Genomic DNA, 23,019 nt, shown 5'->3' with positions numbered 1-23,019 from the left:
AGACAATTTGTTTAAAACATATTTGTTGTTCATTTAACTTTAATTTTTCTTTTTTTCTGATATTTAAGCTCTTACAGGCCAGTGTCAGTGTTGCTGTTGCAGCGTAACATTTGCCAAAAGGTCAGACATGTCTCTTTTGCTTAGTTTGGACTAAATGCATGTCAGTCTGCGGTGCAGCTTAGAGAGCAATAGAGACAGCTCAGTGTCAGTCAGTGAATCTACAAATAGAAGAGCCCTTTATAACCCTCATGTGACCAATGCCGTTACTGTCTGCAGACCCATTTTGCCCTCTGTCTGGACTGATGTTTCTTTCGCCCCTGAACCCACCAGCGTCTTGTGCTGAGTTGATCAAACTGACAGGAATCATCTGTAAAGCACATATGGCTCGACATCCAGGAAAAGCTACCCACTGCCCCACACACATCATTTTATCCCACATCATTAATACGTACACAGCACAGACAGATGATTAGGAAATGCAGGAATAAGGAAAAGACAGTTGTTTTCTCTCATTAAACTGTGAATGAGTTTAATGTTTAAATATTTTTGCAAGAATCACAGATTAGAGATGGTTAACAAAAGAGCAGAAAACACTGATCTTTTATCCTTTCTCTGAGATATGACAGCTACAGTAGCTTGAAGCTTCAGCTAGTTTGTCAGATAACAAAACACATTTCCCTGTCAGTAGGAAGATATTTATGAGGCAGTGTGACATTAATGAGGTTATGATCTCAAACAGTGCATCTGTTATTCACCAGTGTTACCAACACATTTGTCTTCCCCACATTACTCATAGCCAGAAAAAGGGAGTGGATGGCTAATTAGGTTCTGTCTAACTGTTGTGCACAGCCAAATTAGTTCCACAAGAGCAAGTTACACCTGGAGAGCAGGCCGGGCTTTAAGCTAATATTATGCAGGGAAACCTATACTCTGTGCTTGGCTAATTTCCTGGACACCAAGACAGTCGGGTGGCCTCAGCTGTGATAATACGCACCTTATTGCAGATTGAGATCTGTGCATTTTTGCTGTTATTTATCATTGTTTTCAGGGGCTAAATATTGCATTCCTTCAAAATTAGTTCTGCTGAGAATGAATACTAATTAAATAATTGGGGGATTCTAAAGTTACACACATAGATTTTGCACTAGATGCAATGTTTTGTAAAAATTGCACCATGGAAAAAAAGATTAAAAACAAAACAAAACTCCTGCACACCTACTCCAAACCACTACAGGTCAATTCCCTTGGATCTTTGTCAGGTCAGAAGGTTTGAAAAGTGGAAAACACACATATATTTACACACTATGTGCACCAATGGTTAGCCACACTTACCTTAGAGCTTGTCAAGCTAATGGTGTGCGTGTATAAATATGTGTGTTTTCAGACCTCTGACTTGATACAGAGGAGCTTCTGGAGTTTTATATTTGCCATTTTTAACCATTTTAAATCTGACCTGATGAAGATCTAAGTAGAAGTAGTGGATTTATTTTGAGAATAGTGACATAAGGCCAGAGTACACACTCTAAGTGATCATTTTGTATATTAACCCATAAAGACCCAGTGCTATATTTGTGTCTGTTTCCAAATGATTTTTCTCTATTTTTAATCTTTCTTAAGTGATTTATCACCATTGATTGTAATATTATCCTCCGTATTTTGCATTTTCTCAGTGCACTGCAAAAATCAAAATCTTACCAAGTGTATTTTTCTCATTTCTAATTACAGTGATGAAAGTGTTCCGGTTTTTGCCGGAAATCCATTTTTTTCCAAAAACTGAGCATATTTTCCGGTAAATTGAACATGTCCGGATCATTTCCATCTGGTTTGGCAACATTTCAGCCGGAAAGTTGTGCATAAATCACTCCGAAAAGTGGAAATTATGTTTATTTGGGTCCGTCTCATGGGTGCGGCCATATTGCTTTCTTCTCCATTCGTCTCAACCAATGAGATGCTCGTTTACAACGTGGAACTTGCATCGACGGCTCTGATTGGTTCACTGATGACACGTGGTCCGTTTCACGTCTCTGGAGACAAGATGGCGGATACCTGAACATTTTATTAAATAAGATTACTATTCTTGATGAGCCTCTTTTCTCATGTTTCTAAGAGACCAATGTTTTTACCACAGATACTTAATCTGTCCATAATCTACCCATGACAATGTTTGAAGTACATCAGTAAGAGAATTAGTGGAACAGAATGTTTAAGTAGAGATATCAAGATTTGATAAAATGTTTGACCATATTCCTGTGTGAGATGTATTTTTTCATTAATTTTGAACCTTAATGCTTTACAGGTTTTTGCTCCCAAAGTGCACCAGAATGCACCTAAGAGCATGCAGAATGAAATGCTCTGAAAAATTCAGGGTTTTTTTTCTTTCCTCACTTTCATCACTGTAATTAAAATATCTCATCACACTTAAAATAAGACATAATCACCTAAGATTAACTTTTCAGTGAGATATAAGGACTTATTTTTGGACAATAGATCTTGAAAATCTTATTTCAAGAAATCTTACCAAGATAATTTTCACTTGTTCCATTGGCAGATTTTTTTTTGTTCGAATTAAGCAAAAAAAAAAAAAAAAAAAAAAGAATTAAACAAAAAAATCTGCCTATGGAACAAGTGAAAATTATCTTGGTAAGATTTCTTGAAATAAGATTTTCAAGATCTATAGTCCAAAAAAAAGTTCTTTATATCTCACTGAAAAGTTACTCTTTAGGTGATTATATCTTATTTTATGTTTGATGAGATATTTTGACTAGAAATGAAAAAAATACATGTGGTAAGATTTAGATTTTTGCAGTGTGTAAATCATGTATTTTCCTATATTTGATTTATCAATAATGTAGATGTTCATTAACGCTCAGATTAAAGTTGAGGGTTATTATATCAGACACAGAGAAAACTGAAGAAAAAGTGACTTTTTCCAGCAAAGATATCATTAACTGAGCATAAACCCAGTGTCACCATCCACTGTCATTGATCCAACTCCATGGGTTTTAGTGGTGAATCAATGTTGTAGAAGATGACGGTGTTTCCACGGTAGCCTCTGAACATCCAAATGGGTCATATCTGATGACCATGAAAAGATGAATTACTGTATTTTATACCAATTATTGACATGGATTGATAGGATTAGTGGCTCAACAGGGATTAGACAGTTACATCAGTAGATGGTTCTGGTCACCAGTTGCTGTTTGGATCTTTATGGGTTAAGTGTGTTCCACCAAACAGATGACATCTTTTGCTCTTTATAAAAACGTCTTTCTTTCGTCTCTCCTGATAGTTACACACAAGGTATCAGTGTTTGTCATCTTTTGCAGCAGCATCTGCTATTTAGGATGTTTTTTTTGCCAGTACAGTTGTTGCACCAGGAAGCAGATGATGCAGAAACAAAGCAGGCGGTGGTTTACTGGGGAGTAAGATATTCTCCCAGCGTCCCTGGACACACTGTTATCCTAACACCACATCTGTTAGCTGGATGAAGAGGGCACCTGTTACCTGGAGCGAAGTCGACTGGGTGATCCAGCTCTGCAAATTAGCACAGCTTAATTATCACGGCCCTGTTCTAATACAAACACTAGCGGTGTCGGACATCAGTTAAACTTTGATCATTTAGATTCATTTTTTGGCTCCCGATGCGGCTGCTAAAAGTGACCTCTCACCGCCATTTAAATGACAGAGCTTTGCATAATTGCTCACTCGTAGACTGCATTCCTAAAATAACTCTAAATGTCGTTTAAGTAATTTAAAATTTAATCAATAATATGGCAGCAGTTTTTATTTTGTGTCTGTCCATGATTCCACTTTGGCTGACAGTTATGGGTGTCTGCCTTTCTTATTTTACATGAAAGCAATGAGAGGACTAAAATATATGACTGTACATCAAAATGGGCAAGATAACCCTGACCAGGAATGACAGAACGTGTTTATGGTTTTAGCTTTAAGGCTGTTAGTATTGTAGATAATTGAACAGTCAATAGACACACATTATTTTTGAACTTGTCTGCCTTTGCCCAAAAACAGAAAATATAAGAGTAATGAAACTTAGACTGCTGCCAGGCATAGATAACAACATTAACCTTTTCATTCATGAATTATGAAAAAAAGTGTCTAGATTTTTTTTTTAGGTAGATTTTATTACTCAAAATTAGGCTAAAGTTAAAATGCATTTTGAATTTTTTGAAAATAAGGTTTTATTAAGAAGATATTTAACCCTCTGATACCCAGGAAAGTACAAGTTTAGGCTTTTTTTTTTTTCTTTTTTTTATGACTTGCATTTTTTGTTTCTTTTTTCCAAATATATCACATCATCACACATCAAATACTAACATTCAAGCATTGGTAAATTGCCCACCCACCCTTAACCAGAAGAGGTCTTCATATCGATATAGTGGCTTTTTATCCCGCACACATCAACTTGGAGTATCCATGTATGTAATATATACATACGCCATAAATATCTACACAGAGGTGTGTAATCATAATATACACACATACATACACAGGGTATGTCATTGTCTTTTCAGTGTGAATCCTCTTGGTCTTCTGATCTTTGAAATCTAAAGATTCCAGGTATTTGCTCCATTTCAAAAGATAATTTTCTGTGTTGTCCTGCATCCTTTATGACATTCTTTCATATGCTAGTTTTGACTTTTTTGAATTAGATAATTGCCTATATTGGAAACATCATGATGCAACAGTTTTTTCAGATGTATTTTTTTTTTAATGGAATGTCCTTTGTGGTAGACAGTTTTTAGCTCACCAGCCGACAGGCCGTAAGCCATTGTCATCATGCGGCATCCGTCGGCGTCGTCTGTCGTTGTCCGTTACAAAAATTTCAATCGTCTTTTTCTCCGAATCAACAATTCCGATTGACTTCAAACTTGATACAGCTTCTTTATGATGATGTCAACACAAGGTATTGAAATTATTTCGATCCGGGTCTGATTCTGGATTTGGTACCACTTTGAAAAATTTCCCCATTATAAGAGATAGGAAGTGGATTGATACAATAAATCAGTAAGTATCAATGATATCAAGTTGGAATTGGAATTTTTTACAGATCTGATTGGAATATGACCAAAACATGGGCTATTTCTGTCATATAATAAATACACAGAACTGGGTGATAATAAATGACATCTGGATACATTTCCCAAAGCTTTTAATTTGGCCGGTAAGCTACAGGGCCATTGGTCCTATTTTTTGTTTTGTTTTGTTTTGTTTTTTTGTAAAAAGCTGTGAAACTCTTGTCCACCAACATAGCTGGGTCTTAGGAGGTTAACTTTATGAGATCACAGAGCAGTCCAAATTCTAAAACTAAAATGATAGTTTTTTTCATTGTATTGCTTAGGGTCTATAGAGACTGCCCCCATGTGGTTTGGAGAATATTCCTTTTATAACCCTTTGGAAAGTGAGCTGAAACTATGTGTCCACTAACGTGAACATCATGCATAAAAGGGTTAAACTATTGTAAATAAAGCCTATTTCTCCTTTTACAAAATTCTAACATAATCTGAGATCATGAGTCACAAATAGACCTTTCCTTCATGAGTATAGAAATGTAATGTAAGAAAATCTGCAGCAACTATTATCTTTGCCAGACTGTATTGGCAATCTGTGCCTGATTCAGCTTTTTCAGGCTCCAAGTATAATATAACTAGAATGCACTTGAAATAGGATTAATTCTGAAGAGGTGGAGTTGCATTCCATATGTGATGTGCAAACACAAGACCTTACTTTTCCTCAGCAGTAATGAAAACAGGATATTTCAGTGAATATATTTGTGCCATATCCTCAAATAACCTTTAGAACACTAATAAACTGTTTAGTAAGTCATGTGTTCCAGGGTCTGAAGTAACCCTTTAACCACATGATGTTACTTAACAACTTTCAATATATTAACTCAACTTAGTCAATAATGAGAGGTAAATCATTTATTGATGAAGTGAACTGTGTCACCATTTACACATATAATTCAAGCCAATAAAAGTTCAACTTAAAAAATTTGTTTTTGAGCTAAGAAAGTCGCAATTTGTGGCAAAGAAACATCTAGTATTGTTTTAAACAGCTGAAGGGGCTGCATCTTTTGTTGAACTTTGAGAGTGAGGAGAAAAAGGATTAAAAGAAGTCTGGTCATGTTGAGGCTGCACAGACATCTTTAGTAACTCTGAACAGATCATGGAGAAGGAACGTCATGATCAGATCACCTCTACATCAGGTGCGTAGTCTTATAGTCGTATAGACACCATTTATTACCATAAATCCAAAAAATAATCTTTTAAATTGACAAATATCATATGTGTAAATTGTGGCCTAATTCCAACAGGATAAAAATGTACCACTGACTTTAATATACTTTTTTTCCCAAAGTTAGATCTGATGGAGCACAACTAGAAGGGGCGGGACCTCAGTTGTGTATATTCGCTTTGGTCCCCTTATGTTTTAATCAGACTGTAGAATTTAAAAGCCATCAGTACTGTGTTTCCAAAAGAGGGATGATAAATATACAGGGTGGGGAAACAAAATTTACAATGAACATTTAGTTGTTTTTTCTCCGCAGGTACTACGTCAATTGTTTTGAAACCAAACATATGTTGATGTCATAATCATACCTAACACTATTATCCATACCTTTTCAGAAACTTTTGCCCATATGAGTAATCAGGAAAGCAAACGTCAAAGAGTGTGTGATTTGCTGAATGCACTCGTCACACCAAAGGAGATTTCAAAAATAGTTGGAGTGTCCATAAAGACTGTTTATAATGTAAAGAAGAGAATGACTATGAGCAAAACTATTACCAGAAAGTCTGGAAGATACTGTTAAAGAAGAATGGGAGAAGTTGTCACCCGAATATTTGAGGAACACTTGCGCAAGTTTCAGGAAGCGTGTGAAGGCAGTTATTGAGAAAGAAGGAGGACACATAGAATAAAAACATTTTCTATTATGTAAATTTTCTTGCAGCAAATAAATTCTCCTGACTTTCAATAAACTAATTGGTCATACACTGTCTTTCAATCCCTGCCTCAAAAATATTGTAAATTTTGCCTCCCCACCCTGTAATCCACCCCATAAGACTGTGGTATTTCCAACAGCGACCTGAACCAATGTTCTTTTTTTGACGTACACATGTCTGCTACATATTACTAATACTTAACATATGTATCTGATTTGGTCCTGGAAACCAGATGTTCCTCATTGAAGAAATAACTGATGGGCATCCCATCTTCTACCAATAATGTCAGTTTAGTACGAACAGACTCTGCCCCCCCTCCCCCCGTTTACCCATCATTCACAGTGCACCCCTTGTGCAGATCCCAAAGCATGTCTGTGTTCTGTTATCAGTGGCAGGCCATGCTATGTACAAGAGGCTTGGCTTGCTTTGTACCATAGTTTGATCTACATAGGCAGCCCGTCCTTGATTTAACGCCTAGGTCCCCATGCACAGCACAGCAAATCTCTTTTTTTTCTGACACTGCGGTGGTTAAAAAAAAAAAAAAAAAAAAAAAAAAAGGACTCTGACAAGTGGATTAAGGGAGCAGACGGGGGCAATCACAGACAGGTAGACTGATTTTCGGTCAGACAGATGAAAGTAGCCGACACTCAAAGGTGAACAGTCTGACTGAGGAAGATGCAGTGGTTTCACCCAAGGGTGGCCGTTACAGGAGGATGTTTTTCTGTTTTATATACTTGAGAAATCTGTGTTCTTTGGCAAAAAAAAAAAAAAAAACAGATTCCTCTTTCCATTGAATGCCTCCACCATTATCTCCTGTCCCCTCAGGAGGAGCTTGACTACAGTCAACTAACAGCAGTGAAATATCCATGCAGTTGAAGCAGCCAAATCCCCTTAGGCAGAAGCAAAGCGCCCCACCACCTCCGTCTCCTTCCAACACCAGGCTTCACAAACATATTCTGTGTAATGTTGAATTTTCACAAATCTGCTCTGTCAAGCCTCAAGCTTTGCAGACAGTCTCTACGCCCTGGTGCTTTTGAAGACCCCAGTCAGTTTATCGCTGCATAAGTATGACATGTTTCTGTCTGATGTCAAGCTTTTCAACCATCCCATGCCAGCTGCTTCTCTCTTTCTGTTTCCCTTCCTCCCTGCCATCACATAGTCTCTTAAGCTAGACCTCGAAACCCAGCCACGGCTGTCCGTAGAAGCTGAGAGATGCTCACTTTACACCCCAAAGTCAGCTTTTCTGATTCAGTCTATTGTGATGCTTCTCTTGTTTGCTTACTGACATTAAGTGTGCGGACCAGGCTGGGTTCCATTATTGTCAAACACTGTTATCTTAATATGTCCTGTGGTTTGTGTTTTATATTGTCAGTGGGGCCTGTGAGTATGTCACGCAGGAAGGTATCTTGTCGTTTTTCTGTCTGCTTCATGATTTCATTTCTTTTTTTCCTTCAATGCGACGTCTGTGTCACAGTCTTTTTTTCATTTCTGTCAAATTAACAGCTGTAATTCTGCATCGATCTGTCTCTTGTACATTCCCACAAATTAATTTTGGTTTTCACTGCCATCTGTTTTATTTCCATCCCTCTGTGTTTATTTATGATACATGGTTCATAGACACGCAGAAGCTCAGTCTAGAAGGAGGGCTCATCCCCGGGGCTTTACAGCTGTTATTGGAATATCACACAGTTTCATCTTGAGAGTCATAACATTTCTCACTTTCAATACAAAATCCAATTTCTTTGCTCTCTAAATTAGACATTAGTCAGCATTTCAGGTAAGCGATTCCGCCAAGTGAAATTAAGGCGGTAGAAATTATGTGGTTTCAGGCTCGCTGTTTTATCAAGGACACACATGTGCACCCACACACATTACAACATACTCCTCCCAATAATCGGCCCTCAAGTCAATTGCGTAAATTGTCCCTCATTGCCAGGATGTGCCTCTTGAAAGTCTGGCTGCCAGAGAAAATGTTTCTCTGGATATTTGATAAGGTATTTGTGTTTTCAGTCGTACAGTTGGACATCTATTGAAGGGGAGCACTTGCAGTTTCAGTAGACCATTAAATTTCAGTGGAAAAGCCTCATGAATGAGCAGATCGAATAAGGCTTCTAGTCAGAGAGCTGCATGTCTGCTTCAGTAGAAATGACTAAGTGCACTTGATTTTTTTGGTTTCTGAATTGTAAACTTGTCTGTGCAAATATCCTGCCCTGACTGGACATTTTTTCTAGTTGAATAGAACTTGTGAGTTCTGGTGATTTTTTTTCAGTTGGTTGTCATACATTGTAAGGGACTATATGTCATATTTTTATTTGCAAATATTTAAAAAATGACTTAAAATTAGCATTATAGTGTTGAGAATAAAGAGCGATGAAGTTATGTCAAAGATGTATTGGATTGAAGAGACATGAACTGGAATATCAACACTACACATAACGTCTTAAAATTATTTCAATATATATAAATGGTGGAGTAAGGTTAAGAAAATGGATTTGATTCCTGTGCTTAATTACTTAAAGGTTCGATGAGTAACATTCACACATGCTTAGGCGCCTACATGAAGATTATGTGTGGGTTTGTGTTGTTCTGCGAGACAATTTTGTTGGTGTTAGCATTAGAGTCCTTTTTAAGATAAGAAAGATCTCAGTTTCCCCACGTTTGATTCCCATAACGGCACTTACGACGTATTTACATTTGTTCCCTAGATCATCACTTGCTTTCTTTTGCTCCTCTACGGTTTCAACAGTGTGCAATACGAGCTACTGTTAGCTGTTAGAGATGCAAATTAGGTTCAGCAAAGATAATTTAGCTTCTCTATAGGTCTCAGGCAAACCTATAGAACATCTCATTATTTATATTGTATTTATTGATGGTGGTGTCTCATCTTTTATTGATATTTTTAATCACATTGGTTTTTATTTCTTGCAATGTTACATATTTTGGTATGGATTTAGGGTTGAGCAATTGTTTTATTTATTTATCTATTGGTGCTGTATACTGTCCCATGCTTTAGGATGCCATGTCATAGTATGGTCGGTGTTATTTATTGCTGTCATGTGTCTGCAGGATTATTCACTGTTATGTGTCTGCACTGAGATGTCTTCTTGTTCGTACTGTGCTGTGTTGTACTCTTGTTTTTATCTTATCTTATTTTATCTTTATTTGGTCTACAGATGACAGATAATCTTAGCCTGCTTACATGTTTCAGATGACAACCCGTGTTTGATCGGTGAATGTTTGCCTCCAAAGTTTGCAGTTCCACCTTCTTGTTGTCATTCTTTATTTTGTCAAAGTGACTCATTGGTCAACATTTGATAAGACCTGATAGAGTTTCATACAGTCTTCCACATACAATTATTATAGGTAATTCATTTATCAAGACGGGTAGTTGTTTGTTTACCTGCTTTACTAGTTTCAGCTACTTCCTGTTGCCTTTGTCAGAAGATTACAGATGGAAATTAGCACTGTTGCTACAATCTGGCATATTTGCAGCTGTAATTGTTGTAGATGCTCATTAATATGCACTGTCCCTTACAAATAAATAAGATGTAAGTCATGTCACAGGAACATCATTGTGACGTTTCTGAAGAAGGGTAGAGGAAGTAGCTAAAATTAGTAAAGCAGGTAAACCAGGGGTGTCAAACTCATGTTAGTTCAGTGGCCACATTAAGCCAAATTTGATCTGCAGTGGGCCGGACCAGTTAAATAATAACATAATAATATATAAATAATGTCAACTCCAAACTTTCCTCTATGTTTTAGAGAGAAAAAAGTAAAATTAAGCAATAAAAATGTTTACGTCTACCAACTATCCTTTAAAACGACGTGAATAAAGTGAACAAACTAAAATTTCTTTACATCATTTACATATATAAACTTACAGATCACAGTGGATCTACAAATTTACAAAACATTTAATTCGAAACTTGGTAAACACTTCAAACATTTCAAAATGTTCATATTTGTTCAGGTTATTCACATTTTTGTGAAATGGTAGTTTGTTTTTGCGTAAATACAGTAAAATGACATGAAAATGTTTATAGAAATATAAATTTACAAAGAGAAAAATGTGGAGTTGTGAGTATTTATAGGTTATTATGATAATATTTGACTGATCCGACCCACTTTAGATTAAATTGGTCTGTATGTGGAACCTGAACTAAAATGATTCATATCTTCAGTGTAATTTTTGCATTTTACAGATTCATCCCAGGGGCCAGACTGGACCCTTTGGAGGGCCAGATTTGGCCCCCGGGCCACATGTTTGACACCTGTGAGGTAAACAAACAACTAACCAACTACCCCTGTCTGATAAATGAATTATCTGCAATATTTGATCAGACCTGATGTCTCACGCCTTCATTTTCTTCACTCCTGTTTTTTCCGTCCTTCTCGTAGGTATCCATTCCCAACAGTATTCAGTACGTGCAGTAAGAAGGACCTCGCTGCCAGTCTGGAGAAAGGCGTGGGCATGTGTCTTTACAACATGCCTGAGGTCAAGGTGCTTTACGGTGGCCAAAAGTGCGGAAATGGTTACGTGGAGGAAGGAGAAGAGTGTGACTGCGGAGAGCCGGAGGTAAGGCGCTTGATCCTCACATGCTCCAGTGGAGTGAATCAGTAGCAACAGCAAAACATTGTGGTTATTCAAGGCAGGCTACCAGCTGTGAATGCGTGTGGCTGTGTGGACACAAAACACTGATTTAAGCCTTTTGTGCATCAGGACTTATTGCAGTGTAGTTAACATTTCACAAAATATCCTTTTCCTCTGTTCCCTCCTCCAATCCATTCGTTACCCAAAAAGGAAAGACCAGGATGGCTGCAAAAATTTCCCATACCAATACTCTAATAACTTAAAAATCTTGTCCTCCTCTTGCTTCATATTCCCTGTACAAAACACAACATCTAAAATAAACAATGCTAACTGTCCTGTAAGCAGTCATCCAGAACCACTCAGAGTCTCAACAACTCCTCCAGACCCCCTGAACAAACCAAAACAAACTCCAAGTTGAACTTTGTCTTGACATTGACATTGTTATTGCGGCTTAAATGTATTAAAACCTGCTGTGAAAAAAAAAGCCCGAAAGTGTTTTGAATCACCCAAGGCCTCCAGTGTAAGCGTTTTATTTACATCACGCTTCTCTCAGTCTCCCACATGTGTTGAACTGATCCAAGACAAGCTGCCACGCTGATGTCATTTCCTTGCTGAAGGCCCATTAATCAAACCAATGTCCAATTGTGTAACAGAAGAAACAAACAAAAGTGTAATGGGGACAGGGCTGAGGGTAAGCTTTCTTTGGCACAAATTACCCAGCACGTTCTGATGCACGCCGCCCGCTTTTCTCATTCTCACACACTGTGGGGCATCTTGGGAAGTGAAGTGTGAATCACATCTGGGAAGCAGGTATCACTCAGCTGCAGCCAAAGCAGCTGTGTCTTTTATAAAGTGTAAAAATAAGAGGATTTCACAATGAATACATCACATCATATCTCACAAATTTGGCATGTTTCCTCTGGACTGTGAAGTCCTGTTCGTGACCAGGGTTGAATATTTGTACCAGTCTGTTCATTATTAACCCTCAAAGACCCAAAACTAGGGATGTCCGATAATATCGGGCCACCGATATTATCGGCCCGATATTGGCATAAAAATGTAATATTGGTGAATATCGTTATCGGTTTTTTTGCCTATCATTAAAACTGATAAAATAATGCCTTGATTTCGCCTACATTTACCGACACGTAAACAAAGCATTGTTTGTAGCTGAAAGAATTGTGCAGTTTTCAAAATTGTACAGTAGAGTTGCCACACTGTAACAGACTCATGGAGGGAGGGAGAGAAAATAAATAAATATGGCATTTTTTTCACAACTTAAGTTGAAGTATGTATTCTTTGCACAGACAGTGTTTACATTTTGAAACCCTTGTTGCATTTGAGAATGCATCCAATGGGGCATCACAATAAAATTAGGCATGATGTGTTAATTCCATGACAGGAGATATGTGATGTTACCTAAAATTAGTTTAATATCCCACATATATCGGCAGCGGTATCGGTAGATATCGGAATCGGAAATTAAGCGTTGGACAATATCGGCATATCGGTTTTTGGCAAAAAAGCCAATATCGGACATCCCTACCCAAAACCATTCAGGTAACCAAATGTATCTACTGATGTAAAATGTTTAATACCTGTTGAATAGAGGTGTAACGGTGCACTCGTTTGTACCGAACTGTTTCGGTTCGGGGCCTTTAATACAATACGGAGGTGTACTGAATGAATACGTGTAGCCCATGTGAAGAATGCAAACACTCGCCTTAAGTTTCCACACAAACCGTGTACCGCTGCTGAATTCTGAAAAAAAAACAAAACACTTTATTTACGTCCGCCAGATGCCGGAAGCACAATTTTTATGACCGTGCAGACTCCACTTACACGTACTTGGTGTCACACAGTGTAGGATGATGTAAATGAAGGAAACTGTCATGAGAAATGTAGTAAATTGATACAATCAACGATGAAACCTCAAACGTCCACAGACTGTGTACGCTGAGTCTGCGCCATGCACAATGCTCCCGACTATGTGGGAGCCTTAACTTTCACTCTCAGTTTTTGGTAGTTATGGAAACACCCCCCCCCCTTCACTGGTCTCCTTCACTGTACTGAAAACAGATCAAAAATGTGTCCAACCAAAGACCCCTGTACCGAAAACATACCAAACCGAAATGTTTCTGTACCATTACATCCCTACTGTTGAATCACTAATCTTATCAATACATGTAAACAATGAAGGTAAAATACAGTCATCAGATATGATGATCAGATATGACCCATTTGGACGTTCAGAGGCTTCGTAGTGAACATGGAAACACTATCATCTTCTAAAACATGGATTCATCAGTAAAACCCATGGAGTTTGACAAATGACAGTGGATGGAGATGCCTGTTTATGTGTTCAGTTACTGATATCTTTGCTGAAAATATCTTCTTTTTTTCAGTTTTCTCTGTCTGTTATAATAACCCTCAACTTCACTCTGAGCTTTTATGAACATCTACATGATCAATTTATTAAATATAGGGAAATACATGATTTTCACTGAAAAATGCAAAATACAGAAGATAGCATTATAATAAATGGTGATAAGTCGCTTACGAAAGGTTAAATAGAGAGAAAAATTCCTCTGGGAACTGACACAAAAGTAGCACTGGGTCTTTATGGGTTAAACCAGCACAAATCAATGATTTTATATTAGAATGGGTGTAATTGAGTTAAATAGGGCTACCTGTGGTGATAAACCCTCATAAAAGTAGAACAGAGTATAGAGTCACTATTCTCATAAGAGCTGGATTGTGACTAAAATAATTATTATGAATGTGTTTTTACGAAACACATTCACAATTAATATATTACAAGAAGCAAAGCAGGTTTCATTTTGGAGGTCACCAGTTTAATAATCTCAGTTTTGCTATTTCTTTGAATAGTTGCCTAACCTTAATTCTCAGATGAACTCAATGTGTAGCACTAAAGTGAAATGCCAGTTAGTGATTATACATTTTTCTGTCTTTCAAATAATCTCACTGAATTATATTGAGATATTTACACTTTCACCATATCAGCTCCAAGGTGATAATATGTCAATGTTGTCAAAAATAAATGTATATCAAACACCATCTTTTAAACATATTATTATTTCATTTGTAAGCTGAGAATAAGCAAGAATTAGTGCTAAAAATCTTCAAAATGAGTCTGTTATCACTTTCTGTTTGTTTACATCATTCCATTTGGTTATAATTAGCACCTCCCACTTTATAAATTAAGCATCAAGGTTATTATCGTTAACGAAAACTAACGAAATGACGAAAACTAGAATTGAAAAAACATTTTTTCGTTAACTGAAAAAAAAACTATAATTAAAAGAAAAAAAGGATAACTAAATGAAACTATATTGTGTGATTACAAAACTAACTAAAACATGTAAAAATTATGGATAAAATTCCCTTTGTTTTCGTCTTTGTCAATGTCGGGTTGATACAAAATCGATTTATTTTGCTCTAGCAATTTTAGCTGCTGGCACCGTATGATATTTAAAGGTCCATCACTTCTCGTCACTTGTGGTTTAGAGTCATCTTCTCATCCCCACTCTACCTGGAAACATAGAGACTAAAGTTGGAAGAAAGCAGCAGAGTCCTGTCTGGGATTTATTTGAATATGACGGTGAAGAAGATAAAAGATATGAAAAAACTAAAACTAAACTAAAACTAAGCATTTAGAGAAAAACTAAAACTAATAAAAACTAGTAAACCTGCTCTAAAAACGAATTAAAACTAACTGAATTAGAGAAAAAAAAAGTCAAAACTAAATAAAATTAAACTATAATGAAAAATCCAACACTATTATAACCTTGTTAAGCATTGCCTTAAACTAAAAAGCTACATGTTGGAAGAAGCAGAAAAAGCCAATAAAAAATGTGATGCGTCTGTTGAGCCGCAAAAAATACAAATTTATGTTGAGATTATATGAATCAGTAAAAGTGGACAGGCGCTGTGATGTTTGATAAGAAGAGGCTTAACTCTTTACTTCATTTCTTGAAAATGTTGGCATGTTTTCCTGGATACTTTGTGTTTGGATGAAGTCAGTACAACACAGAAACCACCAGCCACCCAAAAGTATAATCTGCACTGGTCTGTACCAGCGTGGGTTTCGATAACCTTCATGATGTCACCACAGAGCGATGGTGTGTTTGATCTGCCAACCCATTTAGCCGAAGAGATGAAAGCGGCCATTTTCTCTCCTTTTTAAACAATAGGCTTACATCAGACCCGAAACATAAATACCCAGACTCATAAAACCACACGTCAACTGAAAATTAGACGGCCAACGATCCAGCTGCCCGCAATCCACAACCATCAACATGTGTTATCGTTACCTCGCAGCAACTAAACCTTCACACTGGGAGAAGATAAATGACACTGGTTTGTAAAAGTGCAATCCCTGACACTGTTTGAGAAACAAAGTTCTTGTGGTTTGGCATTCAATAAAAGATAAACATCACAACAACACCCTGAAGTCCTCTGCAACGGTATTCCTCTTTCAACCTGCGTATCTTCTCTCATCTTGTCGCGTTCTGCCAGAAGCCAGCTGATCTTGTCTCTGCTCTTCCAGTCATCGCCTCTGACGGCCTTTCAAGTCTCACTTCTACCACGCTAACAGTCAGCCGGATGGATCCTCTCTGTATCTCTGAAACTACATCACATCTGTGTTCAAGTTCCCCTCAACCACTGTGTGTTCCTAACAAACTGAACTGCTGCATCTACGACCTCACAGGGGTCACTTTGCACCCCCTCATCTCCCCTCATCCCCGATCTCAGTGTGTCATCTTGAAGGATGTTTAGGTTCTTAAAATGCCCTTCTGTGGATTAATGAGGAAGGAGGCAAAGTTTAGATGTTGTACTGCGAAAATTATGGGGTAAATAAAATATATACAGGGTGGGGAAGCAAAATTTACAATATTTTGAGGCAGGGATTGAAAGACAGTGTATGACCAATTAGTTTATTGAAAGTCAGGAGAATTCATCTGCCACAAGAAAATTGACATAATAGAAAATGTTTTTATTCTATGTGTCCTCCTTCTTTCTCAATAACTGCCTTCACACGCTTCCTGAAACTTGCACAAGTGTTCCTCAAATATTCGGGTGACAACTTCTCCCATTCTTCTTTAATAGTATCTTCCAGACTTTCTCGTAATAGTTTTGCTCATAGTCATTCTCTTCTTTCCATTATAAACAGTCTTTATGGACACTCCAACTATTTTTGAAATCTCCTTTGGTGTGACGAGTGCATTCAGCAAATCACACACTCTTTGACGTTTGCTTTCCTGATTACTCATATGGGCAAAAGTTTCTGAAAAGGTATGGATAATAGTGTTAGGTATGATTATGACATCAATATATGTTTGGTTTCAAAACAATTGACGTAGTGCCTGCTGAGAAAAAACAACTAAATGTTCATTGTAAATTTGCTTCCCCACCCTGTACAGTGGTGGGAAAAGGTTTTTGGACACTCCATACATTTGTACTATATCCAAGAAAGTAAAAGTTTTGGCTTTTTTACATTAAATGAGTGCCTTGATTGGAAACAGCGTGATGCAATACTCAATCAAATACATTTTTTTATTTTTATGGAATGTCCTTTGCTGCGGACAGCATTTTCGGTTTTTTTGTTTTGTTTTTTTATGTAAAGCTATGAAACTCTCATACCCTACAGAGGGAAAAAATGCCCTGCTGGGTCTCAGGAGGATATTGTATTAAGAATTACTCTTAAATCACTAAACTCTGCCAAGTATTGCACCATTCTCCAAACCCTTGTGCTTCTTTTTGCACATGCTCTGTTCTGTCAAGGTCAAAACTGGATGTTTCAGCAAGATAATGAAAACTCATTCAAGGCATAACATGTTAAAACTCTTGAAAATTTAGTTTTGTCATTTTATTCATGTTAACAATAAACAAAAAAAATAATGTGCATGTGTTTGTGCTGTCTGATGACCTTTTGAAACACAAAATAGGTTTTAACACAAATATTTCATGACAATATTTGAGATTGTGTAAAATTTTAAGGGTGTCCAAAAACCTTTTCCCACTACTGTGTGTAGTGGGAAATAAGGATGTACCGATGCCAGTACCAGTATCCAGTATCAGGTCCGATACTCAGCGTATATACTTGTAGTCATACTCGTAAAAGTACTCAGATACAACCACACCGATACCACTTACGGCAGCGTGACATTCTCAGTTAAGTGCAGCAGGTACTGGTGAACTTGCCAAGCAGGTGGATTGGACGGAGGGGTTTCGTTGAATACCCTCTGCGTTCACCAGACCTCACACCACTAGCCTTTTTTATGGGAATACCTAAAAGTCAAAGTCTACGCTATGAGACCTGCAACAGTCGCTGAATTGAGAGCAGCCATTGAACGTGAATGCATGCAAATACCAAGGGAAATGTTTGGTGATGTGTGCGATTCCATTGCTTGGCGTTGTCAGCAGTGTCTGGACCAGAACAGACATCAGTTTGAGAACAGGCGGTGACAAAACAATAAAATTATGTTTGTAAATTCTATTACATTTTGAAAAGGAAATGAATTTTAATAAACACCTACTTTATATTTATTATTTAAAGTGTGTATACATTTTTTGGGACACCCTGTATATATATTTTAAGAGAGAGGGTTAACATGCTGTTTAACGTCTTCCATCTTTATGGGTTGGTTCTGCTGCCTGTCACTACCGGATCAACTGCCCATTTGTGCATGCGCGATGCTAACTCTACTGGGACAAACTGCCTGAAATGTGTTGGCAGAGACATTCTGTGCTGCAAATTGGTTAATTATATATATACACACACACACACACACACACACACACACACACACACACATATCCCTACATTCTTGTTACATTATGCGATAATGTGAATTGAGTTGAAAGTGAATACAGTATCTAACTTTTCCTGAACACTGTTTTGCTTATCCGACAGAGTTCATAAAGTAGCCTATAACAGAATAATGGATAGATGATGCAGCTCCAGCACGAGTATTTACCTGATGCTTATTTGAAATGATAGCTCCGAAGCCAGGATGTCTGGTTTTGTTAAAGGCCTGTTGCTTCAACTCCCCTCTCTTCGTGTTTCGTCTTCACCTTGTCTGCTCCCATCTCAGGTGGACGCAAAGAGAGAAAACAAGGAGAAGTATCGAGGGTTCACAAACTGAGAAATGAGAAAAGGGGGAGGTGTGAAAGTATGTGTCAGCATGTGTCAATGTGTTCAGTGTTTTGACAAATTCCCAAATTCTAGACCATATTACCATTTATCTATGTGTTTGCAGTATTTTCCCTGTTGTAAATACGATGTCTCTCAAGGTTCTCGGGGTCAGGATGAGTAGAGTCCCCAAACAAGAAGTATATGCTCTACTGACCTGGAAAAGCCTCGATCGCACAGGGGCAGCTGAGAGTGGATGTTAAAGTGCTCCCTTGTTATCTTTGTCTTCACTCAGGAATGTATGAACCCATGCTGCAATGCCACAACGTGCACCCTGAAGGGGGATGCAGTGTGTGCCCATGGACAGTGCTGCGAAGACTGCATGGTAAGAACACCGACAGGAGGTCAAACAATAGTGGATTTATTTTTTTTATAATTTTATTTTTTTCATTTGGAGAGATACTTTACAACAGACATCTAAGCACATTTGTATACCATGTCTGAAAAATCAACAATGGTAAAATATGAAATTTAACATACACACGTTCCATATAGGGCTGGGTAAAAAAAATCGATTTAATCGATTTTGGTTCGATTTCTTTTTAATTTTGCGTAATCGATTAATGGTGGATGAGATCTATTTTTCAAAGCAGGACCGTGAGTAAATGAGGCGGGTCGCGGAAGCCAGCCGTTCTAGAACTATTAACTTGGATCAGCTGTGGCTGAGGGCGGAGTTACAGGAATGGTAAAGAGGAAATCACAAAGCTCCGCCCACCCTCCCCCTCCAGTGAGTTTCTTTTACCAAGGGCCCAACATGATTCTGTTTCATGGGGGCCAAATTGGTTGCAGTGCTGCAGGGTGACAGTAATGTGCCTTAAGGCTGGAAGCACCAGGTATAAAACAGAATAAAGATGAGACAGAAGTCCAATCTGAGCCGCTGTAGAAACATGGACATGTTTCTGTCCTGTTCATTATTTCAGAGCAGATTCAGCTATTTACTGCTGAAATGTCAGATTTATTTCCTTTCTAATATCAATATTGATTCTGTGTTGCATGGCTGCAGTAGTGAAATAATCAAGTTACAAATCAAAATTGTACTTTAGTATCACTAAATGAATCTGAATCAGTCAATTAATACTGAATTGAATTGAATCGCAATTAATCGATTCAGAACCTTATAAATCAAAATCGAATCGATTAAGAAAATTGGCCATGATACCCAGCCCTAGTTCCATATAAGTTCTCTGTTGAGGAAAAAAAAAAAAAATGCCGCGTTTCCACTACGTGGAACAGGCTCAACTCAGCTCGACTCGACTCGACTTGGGTGCCAGGTCCTATTTCTGGAGACCCTTTCCATTAAAAGATACTACCGACTTTACAGTACCTGGACGTCATAGTGATGCGGAGCGTTACTTCCGTGACATCTGCTCAGAGAGTTGCTGATAAACTCGTTCGTTGCATGTTGTCTGGTCAAGCTCATGCTGAATTTTTACGTCTGAACCTCCTCGACAAACCATGGTGTAGTTTTCAGGCTGTCATTATGTGGATTAACCTGCCGCTATATTTACTGTCAACTTCCACATCTGTTTTTTGTAAAACGGCGGGTTACATAGATGACTCTCTGACCAATCAGTGGTCGGCAGTGTTTACTCGTCATGTTTTAGTATCTGGTCCCCAGTCCTGGAACCTCGGCGGAGATGATACCAAAAAACTAGTACCGGGTACCAGATTCCAGGTCCTTTTTCGTAATGGAAACGCAAAAAGTCCAATTGAGTCGAGCCGATACCATGTAGTGGAAATGCAGCAAAAGACAACTCTTCTTAAAGTACGTCTTCCCCCTTTTTTTTTTCTCTTTTTTCTATATATTTTGTTAAACATACCTTAGAATAAAAAGATGTCACATTTTTCCCTTATCTTCATTATTCCAAAATCCATACAAGTTTCAGCTCCAGTACATTCAACCAGTTCAACTATAACTTATCATTTCCAGTTAAATTAAATCTGGCCTCAATGGGGTGATATATACAATAGTGGATTTAATAGTGGAAATAACATTGATAGGTTGAAACAGGGAAGAGCTAACCCTGCCCCAAAAATTATATGTCTGAAATTTACAGAACTGATATCACTTTATTGGATGTAAATCAAAAGCAGCTAATTCAAAAATGTAGAAATGAACATCAGACCAGAATAGAATGATTTGTAATTTTTTTTAGCTTTCTTTACCCTCAAAGTCAGTCATTCCGGTTTTATAAGACTAATATTCTGTCAGCCAAACCGATTAATCTTACCAGAAACTCCTCTTTGTGATTTTACAAGTTTTAGAAATGATATTTTTAAAGCTTGAATACATACAAAGCTGAACTCTCTACTCTCTAGAGATGGAAGTTTCTCATCTTCAAGTCAAGTAAAAAACTTACAGAAACTTCCTTAATTGTAACTGGTAGATTTATAGAGACTTATAATAGTGTACCCTCAGATGTAATTAAATGTGTCAGGTCAGTTCATACCAGTTCCTTACCTCATTTTACCTCCAAAAAGTAGGTTTGAACTGAGGTTCTTAAGTTCACTTTCACAAGCTTCACTTCTAAAGATTTTTCTCTCTGACGTGGAAATCCTTCGTCTAAGAAACTCAGCTGCTGTTCCTCTGTTTGAAAATGAACATTTGTTAAAGATGATTAAATGCTTTGAGGCTTCTCATTTGGTCCATAAACCTTTTCCTCGACAGAATTCCATTTCAATGAAAAGAAGGTCTTCTCCTGCACTTCACGCAAAAATCCCTTGTTCTCATATCATCAGACGTCTTTGCTTATCAGTATCTTCAATATGAAAAAAAGCCTGATGTCATAACATTATCATATTTTAATCTCATACCATCACAGAGTTACTGTTCTGTAAATGACACGGCGGCAGTGTCTCTAAACCAAGCTTAATATCATTTCTGTGACATGGCATAAGTCTGAGTGGAATTCTGTTTAGATGGAAAAAAGGCTTCAGCAGCACGTAGAGACACTGAATACCTGATTCTGATGCACGGTAGTACATTTATTCAGATTATTTTCCATATCGGGAACATCTTTCACTAGCCACGACAAATGATAATAACAATAATTACCACCATCATTATCGTCATCATCATCATCATTGTCATCATCATTATCATCATCATTGCATGTTTATAACCTTGTGTTACCTTTTAGGGTGACAACATCTGTCCAGGGACTACAGATGAAAAATAGCCATTAGGTTAATTCTGGTGCATTTAAAGCAATGTGAATTATTGTACGATGTCCCTGTAAAATAAACAAACAAGTGGTACCAGGCACGACAAACCCCACCCCTCGCATGTATTGTAGCTTATTTTGGCATCGATCCAGCTGATGTCATCATGTCTATGCATGTGCTGAAGTCAGCATATCAACTGCCTCTATATATGTGCAAAGTTTGAAGTAAATTGAAACAAAATTGATGTTTTTATAGACATTTTGACTTTTTTTCCCATTGTAAGTCAGTGGGGAAAAAAATGTTTCAATTAATTAAAATGTAACCACATCTATTCTGGGTCACTGGCAATCTATAAACCCAAATTTGGTATGAATTCAACCAATAGTTTTGCTGCTGCAGACATTTGAAATTTCACCCATTATAATTAAATGGGGAGAAAAACAAAGGTTTTAGAAATTCATTAAAAAATTTACTTTGATCTGTTGTTCCCAAAATGTAATGACATCTATTCTGGGTCACTGGCAATCTATAAACCCAGTTTGGAATTAATTCAACCAATAGTTTTGCTGCTAGAGTGTTAACAAACAAAGAAACAAACAAACCGAACCAAAAACAATAGCCCTTGCCTTCCCTTCAGGGGGCGGGGTAATAAATAAATCAGCCTCCTCATTATCATCATTTTAATGACGTTACACTAATGAAGGCAGTTTTAGCATTTAAATTACTATCAAAAACTATCACTGGCCTTCTCTTTAACAGATGGATATTGGATGTCAGATTTTCTCTGAATAGTCCGCTTTATATGTTTTCCGTCATTTACAGCTCAAACCGGCTGGGACCCTATGTCGAGAGTCCAGTAACTCATGTGACCTGCCTGAGTTCTGCACCGGTGCCAGCCCTCACTGCCCGGCCAATGTTTATCTGCATGATGGTCACGCCTGCCACAACGTGGTGGGCTACTGCTACAACGGCATCTGCCAGACACACGAACAACAATGCATCACCCTGTGGGGACCTGGTAATTCAAGAGTGGATAACTGCTACACAATAAAATAAACAACCCACACTTATTTGGATGGTGCTTG

General features: G+C 37.6%; 1 protein-coding gene across 2 annotated transcripts in view; it reads left to right on the top strand.

Annotated features, from left to right (window-relative positions):
* The window catches only part of adam12b (ADAM metallopeptidase domain 12b), a 147,899-nt gene that overhangs the window by 86,978 nt on the left and 37,902 nt on the right, over positions 1-23,019 (top strand). For both annotated transcript variants that reach the window (XM_030155523.1, XM_030155522.1), the window contains exons 12-14: positions 11,361-11,538; positions 19,005-19,094; positions 22,757-22,952. In XM_030155523.1, the coding sequence (XP_030011383.1) occupies positions 11,361-11,538; positions 19,005-19,094; positions 22,757-22,952 (464 nt within the window). The remainder of the gene's footprint in view (positions 1-11,360; positions 11,539-19,004; positions 19,095-22,756; positions 22,953-23,019) is intronic.

The sequence above is a fragment of the Sphaeramia orbicularis genome, chromosome 15 (genome assembly GCF_902148855.1).
Source record: "Sphaeramia orbicularis chromosome 15, fSphaOr1.1, whole genome shotgun sequence".
Taxonomy (NCBI): Eukaryota; Metazoa; Chordata; class Actinopteri; order Kurtiformes; family Apogonidae; genus Sphaeramia; species Sphaeramia orbicularis.
This window is presented reverse-complemented; position numbering and strand designations above follow the sequence as displayed.